This window comes from Cebus imitator, unplaced genomic scaffold (assembly GCF_001604975.1).
Source record: "Cebus imitator isolate Cc_AM_T3 unplaced genomic scaffold, Cebus_imitator-1.0 Scaffold692, whole genome shotgun sequence".
NCBI lineage: Eukaryota > Metazoa > Chordata > Mammalia > Primates > Cebidae > Cebus > Cebus imitator.
The window spans coordinates 217,652-227,687 of NW_016108007.1; the positions used below are offsets into that span (position 1 = coordinate 217,652).

At 47.1% G+C, this 10,036-nt stretch overlaps 1 protein-coding gene across 5 annotated transcripts in view; it reads right to left on the reverse strand.

Moving 5' to 3' along the window:
• The window catches only part of MSL3 (MSL complex subunit 3), an 18,121-nt gene extending 8,628 nt beyond the window's left edge, over window positions 1-9,493 (reverse strand). The window contains exons 1-9 of one of the 5 annotated variants that reach the window (XM_017518636.2): window positions 9,293-9,493; window positions 7,772-7,854; window positions 7,298-7,393; window positions 6,861-6,961; window positions 5,872-5,954; window positions 5,207-5,329; window positions 4,469-4,629; window positions 3,533-3,691; window positions 1,743-2,005 (exon numbers count right to left, since the gene is read on the reverse strand). In XM_017518636.2, the coding sequence (XP_017374125.1) occupies window positions 1,743-2,005; window positions 3,533-3,691; window positions 4,469-4,629; window positions 5,207-5,329; window positions 5,872-5,954; window positions 6,861-6,961; window positions 7,298-7,393; window positions 7,772-7,854; window positions 9,293-9,394 (1,171 nt within the window). In that variant the 5' untranslated portion in view covers window positions 9,395-9,493. Of the gene's footprint in view, window positions 1-1,742; window positions 2,006-3,532; window positions 3,692-4,468; window positions 4,630-5,206; window positions 5,330-5,871; window positions 5,955-6,860; window positions 6,962-7,297; window positions 7,394-7,771; window positions 7,855-8,795; window positions 8,815-8,883; window positions 9,071-9,292 lie in introns of those variants that run through there. The other 4 variants (XM_017518638.1, XM_037734951.1, XM_037734950.1 and 1 more) reach the window with 4 other exon arrangements.
• Window positions 9,494-10,036: the final 543 nt, after the last annotated feature.

Sequence of the window (10,036 nt, forward strand, 5' to 3'; positions counted from 1 at the left end):
TATTTTTAGTAAGAGATGGGGTTTCACTATGTTGCCCAGGCTGGTCCTGAACTCCTGGCCTCAAGTGATCCTCCTGCCCTAGTCTCACAGGCATGAGCCACTGTGTCTGGAGACACTAAAAACTTTAAATGTGTCAATTTTAAGGTATGTGGATAATACCTCAATCAAGCTGTTTTTAAAAAGCACTTGATTTTGTTTTAGCGCTTGATTATTCAAAGGACTTTTCTTAAAGGTATGTCTTCTTTAACTCTGCCCTTCTGAGTCTTCCCAATCTTCAAAGAATCAACAAATACTTTCAGACACCTGGAACTATGCCCCCAACACTGGCTATGGTGGAGGTGACACAACCAACAAATCAGCCCTTTCTCTCAGGAGCTTATGAGGTGGCAGGGACAGGATGTACACAAGGTAACAGGCACCTGAACACACAATGGCACTGTGATTACAGCTTTGGGAGTCCCAACAGGGTGATGCTTAGAAGGATCCCTGAAGGAGTCAGCACAGGAGAGGCTGAGGGAAGAACAGGGGTGAGCACAGGTCACACACAAGATATGCCTACTGGGGCAGGATGATTCGACTCCAAGGAGTTTTACCGTGACCTAAGCTTTGAAGGTGTTTTTGATGTTTATGAGGGGTGTCTTAGATTTCACAGCCTGTGAGCAGCTGGGGCCTGTGAAAGGAAGGCCACCAGGCCTCCATCTCTGCAGTTGGGCACTTGGCACCTCCTGGTGTAGCACTGTCTCCGCCTTCACAGTGTGCTGGTGGACAGGCATGCAAGCTGCCTCCCCTACTGCTGACTTCCTCACTGCACCCGCCAGGCACCAGGTGGCATCGTCCGTGCTGCTGCCAGCAACTTTTCATTTCATATGGTTTTGGCAGTCAAGGGTAGAAGGATATAAGCACGGAGCACCCTGTATTTTATTTGTGAATGAGGTCTTCAATGTAAAGTGAATACTACTAGTAAGGAGGCTTCATTAGCATAGGCTAAACAACCAGATTTTAATTAATTTGGGAAAAATACCTGGTTAGTGTGTGGCAGCTAATGTTAGTTTCTACAGTAATTGTACCTGATTCATGGCACCTGTTTCAGCAGTTTTTGAAAGTTTAAAATGATTGATTAGCAGTGGCTTCCTTCTAAGTTTTATATTGAAGAAAATCAACTTGTGTGTATCTTGGAAAAAAAATAAAGTCAACTCTTGTCTAATGTATTTTGCCCATTGAAACATTCCAGCTGAAAATCAAGGTGAGCAGATCTGATGGAGTTTGAGTTGGGCTAAGAGGCAGTGAGAAGAGATGATGGGAATGTGAGCATTCTCACTTTGATATTTTAGGCCGGAACTTTCCAAATTAAACTTTAGAATGGAGAGACTACTGAGACAAAGTACAAAGAACACAAAAAAACCGAAACAACCCATTAGAATTGCTCATTTTGAATGATTCGTTAGGCCTAGCTACACAATGTATAGAATTCTGGTACCTCGATTTGCTCATAAGTGGCAGAGTGATGGCGAGAAAGGCTGAGGAAACGGCCCAGGCCTGCCTCCATCGCAGCCGCACTGCGCTCTGTGCCAGTTCCTTAAACTTTCTACAGCTCCAGAAAGCAGGCAGCATAACAGCACTTTGGACATGGGAATCACACACCGTGCACCCACGCATGTAACCTCAGCACCATGCCCGGCACCGGCTAAACAAGAGGTACATACTGGCCCTCCCCGGCGTTGGCCACCCAAGAATGAACCTACTCTTTTCCAGGTGCAGGAAGAGCTTGGGCATGCTGGCGGACGTGTCCTGCTGCCTGCGCTTGGGCTGAGGGGAGGCGCTGCTCTCAGAAAGCCTGTCACAGTTAGCAGAGTGGCGTGTGGACCGCCTCAGAGACTGCAATCCTTCTGACTCAGCTTTGCGCCTTTTGGGGGTGGCTGGTTCACCAGTGGTCGGCTGACTCTCTGTGGACTGTGGCGTGGATGGATTCAACAAAGGGGGGCTGGGAGAGAGCTCCTCCTGGCTCCTAGAGAAGATGGAGACGGTCACACAGGGCCAGCCCAAAGGGCCTTTCCAGAACATGGAGGGCTTCTGAAGACACGAAATGCTCTCTCCACTCCAGGAGGGTTATAAATCTGTGCCTAAGTCATTTGGACCCTGTCCATAACTCTGTAAGGCACGCTGGCATTAAAGATTGTGATGCCCCCTGGTATATGTGTCTTAGAGCAGTGGGTCTCAAGTGGGAGCAACACTGCCCTGGCATGGAACAAAGAGCAACGCCTGGAGACATTTTTGATTGCTGCAACTGAGGAAAAACGTGCTATCGGCATCTACTAGGGGAAGGCCAGGAATCCTGCGAAGCATCCTATATTGCACAAGAAGCCCCACAACCAAGAAAGATCTGGTTCAAAACAGCACTAGGGCCAAGGCTGAGAAACGCTGGTCTAGACAACAAGAATACCCTATCAGCTCAATGAAATGTAACTACTGGCAGGACTAGGAAAAGCATCGGGGTTGCGGTGTGAAAACACATGCCCCCCAACCCCGCCCTCCCCGGAGGAGTCTCGAGGATTGAAATAGGCCCTGGGGACTTGGATGCAGGTCCCCAGTGAGTCCTGCAGGCCTCTCACCTAGGCTAAAACTGACATGGGAAAGGGAAAGGAGGGAGAAGCTACCAAAGGAAGGCTGGCTGAGGAGATGGTGACCGGGCAGACAGAGAAGCTGGGGAGCCCACAGCCATGAAGCAAAGAAAGAAAGGGAGGGGAGGGGAAGGTGCTGAGGCAAAGGGCAGTGCGCTGCAAGTGGGAGGTTATCAGTACACCTGCAGGCAGAGTTGTGCAGCACATCAGTAGATGAAAGCAGATGGTAAGAGAAGAGACGGATGAGTGGAAATCATGAGAACAGACCACTTTCTCAGGAAGAGAGGGAAGAGTGAGCGAACACAACACCTTACAGAGATTAAGGGAAAGACTTTAGGATGTGGGATCCCCCTCCCTGCACCCCCAAAAAGAACAGAGCATGCTTGGTCACTGAGAGAAGAAAAGTGGTGACATCACAGAGCAAGAAGAGAAGTAACTTTTCCTGAAGGCCAAAGGTTGCAGGCCCTGTATGAACGTTCCCATTTACCACCACTAGCGAGGCCTGCCTTCACTCCGTCACATAACTGCAAAAGAAGGAGGGTCCTGAGGAATCTCCCAACTAACACAAAACAGCCAGTGAGGGCGCTCAATTCAACCTGCCCCTTCCACCCTTTTCAGCCTGTGCTCTCTTCACCCCACCCCCTGCTGTCTTTCCAAAAATGGGATAGCTGCTCATCATCCCACCTAAGTTCCCTGTGCTGGGGTCTTCAGTTGGTAAAATCCGCCAGAACTGTATGACAGTGAATGATGACTTAGCTTATCCAGAAAAAAGAAAACCACTAGGAGAGACACTTTTCATTTCCTTCCCTCCTCCAAACATGTTAGACCACAGCATCAGACTGAACTCCTCAAAAGAAGGATCTGATTATTGCACCGCTGACATCTAAGGGGAAAGCGCAGGCTATCTAACTTACCTGGCAGTGCTTGTGGCACTCTCCTTAATTGGAAGAAAAAACTTAGACGAAGTCACCTTTTTATACTGAGCTTGTTCATATGGATACAGTAAAACCAATGGGAGAGTGTAATCAAAGGTTATTCGTAATCCATCCACCATCTCCTTACAAAGGTCAACACTGGGAAGATTAAGAAGAGATTAGAGACACAATGAAGTAGGGGGTACTTTCCAAAATTTCACAATGAAGCCACCCATTTTTAATAGGGGAGTTTTAAACATTATATATTGTACCTACATACACACAAAATGAAATGGATTTATAGATACTGTCAAGATTACATAGGAAAATATAAAGTGCAGAAAGTACAGCAGTCACTTTAACTTACCCCACTAAACACAAATAAATATGTTCAAGGCCACATGAGGTATCCAGCAGCCTGTGCTGCATAAGTGGACAGGTGGACACATCCCTATCACTTCGAGCTCAAAGGGGTTGACTCTAGTGAACCCCTAACCCTTGCTTTAACTCCAACACTCCACCTTTCTGCCTCTGGTCTAGCTGAGTCATGTGTGCCCAGCAGGATACAAGGGAGCTTTCTCCAACTGGAATGAAAATCTGTTTGCAAATAAGCTTTGAGAAATTCTCACTGCCCATTCTGGTGCTTCTCAAGGAACGTTCTCGCCCTAAACAGTATCACTGAAAAAACTGTCTCAGTGCTGAGGCAGGACATTTTCAATGCATCCACGTCAGACGTGTAAATAGTTACTGAAGTACTAAAGATTTCACAGGTGACAAGGTTTTAATATGAGATTGATGATTCAGTGAATTATGAATAAATTACTAAATATTACATGAATTCAAAATAACTGAGTAGAGACAAGAGTCACCTGTTCTAAATGGAAGCCACCTCTCTAACACACAGAACCACAAAACAGAAAACATGCTAGTACTCACTTCTTTTCTGCTGGGATATAATGCACATTCATGTTGGCATGTGGCATAACGTGATGGTGACGAGGCCTCTCGTTGGCTGAAAAGGCTGCATTGATAGCAAAATGTTTCACATAGGATTCCAAAATCGTTATGATGTTGGTCTGGCATGGAAGTTTCACTAACTGTTAACAAAAATATAGACATCTGATATATGCATCCTAATGTAACAACCCACATATTCTGAGAAACACTGGTCATGTCTGTATCATTCTTTAACTCAAAAATAAAGCAAAGCCAATTCTGTTTGAACTTCTTAAATGTATTCTCAACTTGTTTGATCTTTTTTCTTCTATGATCATAACCTTATGTTGATTACAATAGTACTTTTATGAATAGACATAAGCAATGATTCCTAATCTTGGTGATCTGTTAGAACAACTTTGGGAGTCCCTTCAAGTATACCTACAGTTGGGCTCCACCACAGATCAATTAATTCTTAACTTCTGGGCTGAAGCACAAGCAGCAGGATTCTGGAAAGTTCCCGAAACAACCCTAATGGGTAACCAGGGCTGTGTGAGTTATAATTTAATAAGCTGCACAGCACCACCGGCAGAGAACTTTAAAACCTGACTCAGTACAAAGCTGAAAAACATAAATTTCATTCCTTCAAGATTCGCTATTGCTTAAGTCTATGATTGCAAAATATGGCAAAATGAAATTTCTAAACAAATCACTGTTTTATACACTCTCCCTACATACCCGTTTCCTCCGATTAATGTAGTAACAATCATCCTCCAGCTGCTTCTTCAGAACTTCAGGGATTTCTATAGTTATTGTTCTTTCTTCCATTTCTCTTTTTGTTTGAAGCTCCGGTTCTTGTTTCTGAAATATCAGAATTCCATTTTTAATTATTTAAAACAGCAGAGTCAATATCCAAAGAAAGACTAACATGTGACAGCCTGCTATGAAACAAACCCAGCTAATCCTCAACACTCCCAGTATGCCACGTTCTAATGAAAAGCATGTTAAAGGCCAAAAATTAACTTGCTTGGGAGTTCTCAACACAATACAAATATTTATTTTGTTCCCATTTAAGTTTACCACTAGAATCTATACTAACTTTGGATGCAGGCAGAAGACATCACACTTTGCCAGCTCCACTAAAAATATTAATCATCATAAAACAAATAATTTGACTGGAAAGATAACTATAATTTGTGGAAACACTCTGGGGGCATAAAGAGCCACTAAGAGACTCATATGGTGATTATAAATAAGGATTGTTTTTCTTTAAATGTCAAACAAAAATTTACATTATTGGTTTAAAAGATGTATCTTTAGAAAACAATTCACAGCTGGAATATTTCACCATAATTTTTACCACTAAAATATGTAACAAAGTGTTTACAATAAAAACTTTATACCACTTCAGTCTTTTCTTCAATATCACTTTCTTCACTTATTTCTTCATCCTTGTCTTCAGCACTGTCAGAGGAACTGTTTAATGCTAGGTGAAACAAAAGCATCTGGTAAACTTGCATTATATACTCCACCAACCGTTATGTCTACAAATCTTCACATGTAGTGTGGGTGCTACTAGAAATAATAAACTGTAGTTCCGTGAATATTTTAAATGCTGAGCACAAATACTGTATCTTTCACAGTTGAAAATTATTGGCTGGGCACAGTTGCTCACACCTGTAATCCCAGCACTTTTAGAGGACAAGACAGGTGGATCATAAGGTCAGGAGTTCGAGACCAGCCTGGCCAACATGGCAAAACCCCATCTGTACTAGAAATACAAAAATTAGCCGGGCCTGGTGGTAGTTAATCCTGTAATTAATGCCTGTAATCCCAGCTACTCAGGAGACTGAGGCAGGAGAATCCCTTGACCTTGGGAGGCAGAGGTTGCAGCCAGCCAAGGTCGTGACATTGTACTCCAGCCCAGGCGACAAGAGCAAGACTCCGTCTCAAAAAAAAAAAAAAAAAAAAAAAAAAAAAAAATTAAAATTTATTCTGACAACCAATTTCAATGGATGTGAAAAATCATACAAGCTAATGACCTGAAAGTGTTCTGTCAGTTAGGATTCTACAGTTTCCTATTGCCTTCATAAGTGGGACCAAGGCTGGGAGGTCCCAAAAAGAGAACAGATCCCATGTGAACACACCCATGGGGGGTTTATACAAAGACACTGGTCAAGAGGGCAATAGTCACGAGCATGACTCTGCTAAGGTTCTATTACTGACTTCTTGACTTCTTATATTGACTGCTACTTTAATTGTCAAAAACAAATGGGGCAAATATCATACATAATGAGCTTGAAGTGTTCCCCTGTCTAGAATTTCAATGACTCCTTCTCTCAGTCTATGTGGAAGTTCTTTCAGCCAAAGAAAATGAAGTGAAGCTACTCACAGTTTTCGTCATTTTCATCTTTTTCTTCACTGGGGAGGCCTTTTAAGACAGAGTCAACACCAGGCAACCTGCAGCGCTTCTTCTTTCTTCCTGTGCTCCTCCTGAAAAAGAGTAGCAAACAACGGAAATACATTTTGACATTGAACTTGTGAGTCTTGAGATCAAAACGAGACATAATAAACAATGAAATACATCTGAACAAAATTAAACTTTAGAACATAAATGGTAATTTCCATTTCAGGAAATTACACAGTAACCACTCTGAAAACACTAAGGTATTCAGAATGCCATAGGAACACTCTTCCCCTTACACACTTTCAATATGTAAAATTACTTAATAAATGTTAGTCATTTTATTACTTTTATATCATAAAAATCTAAGACACTAAGAGAAAACATATTGCATAACATTTATATCTTGATTTTTATACTCTTACAGGCGAGCTACAGCTTTTCTTGCCAATTTACGTTGTAATCTACGATTTTCATCGGTATCACGAAGCACATGATCTTCGGCTGCCCATCTATCCCAGCTAATTGAACAAAAAAGGAAAATTCAGTACTTTAGTTTGATATGAAACAAAGGCTAAAAGTACCTCACAGCAATAGAAATGGTCCACAATTCCTTTTTAGTAAACGATTAAAATATTTTAAAATCACAAAGAGGCAAATAAACTGAAAAAGTAACTCATTCAGACACAGAAACAATTGGAGTTTTCAAAATCACCCAGACAGAATTCAAATACAATCTACTTAAAACTGTTTCTCATTATAGGCAAGTTCTGTAACAAAGTAAAAACAGGAAATGAATCAAACTTGTATACAAGTGTTTCTAAAACTTAAAGAGTTCTGCAATGTTTCTGTGCCGCAAAGACAATCAGTTTTCAGTCTGGTTTAACAAGTTCACTCACCTTCTGTTCCAACCATTAAAATGGATCAGATATTCTGGGATCTTCCTGCCTTTTTCGTCTTTCCCAACAATAACATCAACAATCTGAAACCAAGAAATATTGCCCACAAATGACAGAGCATAAAGAAAACTAGAAGTTAGATCAGGAAAACTAATTCATAGACCCTTTCTAAAGAAAAGAAAGCATTCTCTCCTCTTTTAGACCGAGGGCTGGGTTGAAATATTTTTCCTTTCATTTTTCCCCCCAGTAGACGCCTTCAAAATAGGAAACATCCGTCCAACCACCCCGTGATTGGTCTCTGAGCATGAGACAGCGTGAGGCTTCTGAAGCCATTGGTCGGCCGATGTGTCACTAAGGGGAAAGTCCAGGCTAGACGAGAACTGCAGACCCGAGACCTTTGGGAGTTGTAGTCCCCCGGGCTCCCCTAAATCCAGGGCCGGGATGGCTGGCTGAAGACTCTATAATCCCTCCCTGCTGTGTCGCTAGAGAGAACATCTAAGACTAATGATGGGTCGTGTCCCCCCCGCCCCCCGCCCCCAAGAGACTCTGGGGCGGGGAGAACAAGGAGGGAGAGCAGATGTGGTTAGAAGACAGGAGCAGCAGAGGAGGGAATTGAAGGCACAATAGGCTCATCCCTTTAGGGATGTCCTTTAGCATCTCTAAAGGACAGAGCAGCCAAAGACCCACCTGGGGCTGCCTTTGTCCCTATCACCTAAGGTTTCGCCCAGGGGGCGCTAGGAACCCAGGTCTCTAAAATGAGCACCTGAAATGAAAGCACATGGGCGCTTTCCTTGGGGATCTGGGAGACCTGGTGCCAAGTCCTGCCCTCCACCTAAATCCGAGGAGCTGCAAGATGTGGCTCAGCTACCGGAGACTTAGGTGGACCGGCCCGGGGAGCGATTCCCGTCAACCATGGTCAGACCAACGTAAATCCTTCAGGGTTTGAAAACTTCAATGCTGCAAGGCCCTGGGGGTGCGAAAACAGTGGGCCAACCTTGCCCTCGGGGTAGGGTTCACCGCTTACAGGAGTGATGGGGCCTAAACCGGACTAGGGTCCCAGGGACACGACGTCTCAAGTCAGCGGCCAGCGCCGTGGAACTACGAATTGGAACCTGGATCGGACGACCAGGGCGTCCAACAGGAGCCCACCCGGCACTGGGCCGCACAGGAGGAGAGACTTAACGCGAAGACAGAAACCGTATTCGAGAGGCCTCCTCCCTCAGCGGCCCGCGTCGGTGTCGGGGGCGCAAACGGTAGCCCCGGTAACGCGACAAAGCACAGGCGAAGTTACCAATCGCGCGTGCGTGGCCCGGCCTGACCGAAGGAAGCGGAAGCACCCCAGACCCCGCCCCTACTCCCACGCGCAGCTCCCTGTGAGCGCCCCCTGCCGGCCGCACCGCTCCTCGCAGGCCGAAGAGCCCGGCCGGTCCCCCAGCTCCGCGCGGCCATCCGCCCCCGCCCCCGCCTTCGGTCCCCGGGTCTCCCAGCCCGCGCCTCCTCCCTGTCCGTCCGCGGCGGCACCTTGGCATCGTACAGCACTCGCGCCTTGGTGGGGTCAGGCTCGAAGCACAGCACTTTCTCCCCTGAGTGGAATTTAAATTTCATGCCCTCGCTTGCGCTCATTTGCTCATCGTGGCGGAGGGCGAGGCTCCGGGGCGGGCGGAGCGCGCGCGGTGGGGGAGGGCGGGCGGGGGCGGGGAGGCGGTGCGCCGCGGTCGGGGGGGGCCGGGAATGGCGGAGGCTGCGGCCGCCCCGCCCTCGGCCCCTCCTCCGCCCGCCCCGAGCCGCTGCGGAGACCTCGGAGGCGCCGGGCGCGCGCGCTCCCGCCTGGGCGCGCCCCCGCAGGTCCCTGCCGGGGCTCTGGGAGGGGGGCGGGCGGGGAGCACGACCCCCTGGCCAACGTCTACCGGCAGGACGTCTCCCGTCTCCCCCATGGGAGAGGGTCCCCGCGGCCTCCAGGCTGCGCCCACGTGCGCACAGGGTCGTCCGTCGCCCCGGGGGCCCGCTCTCCGGCCCGGGCGTGGGGGGCGCCTCGGAAGAGAGCGAGCCGGTCTGGTGTAGGCACCCGGCGGCCGCGAGGCTGGACGGCGTCTGCCCCCAGGAGCTCCCTGGCCGTGCGCGCCGCGTCAGCCCCCTTGGCAGAGCCGCGCGCCGATGAGTGTGGCCACGCGAGGAGAACGCAGCGCTGGAGCTGGCCCCAGGCGGGCACTGGCTTCGGGCGAGGGCAGAAGGGCACTCAGGGCAGTGAAATGAACACTTGCTTAT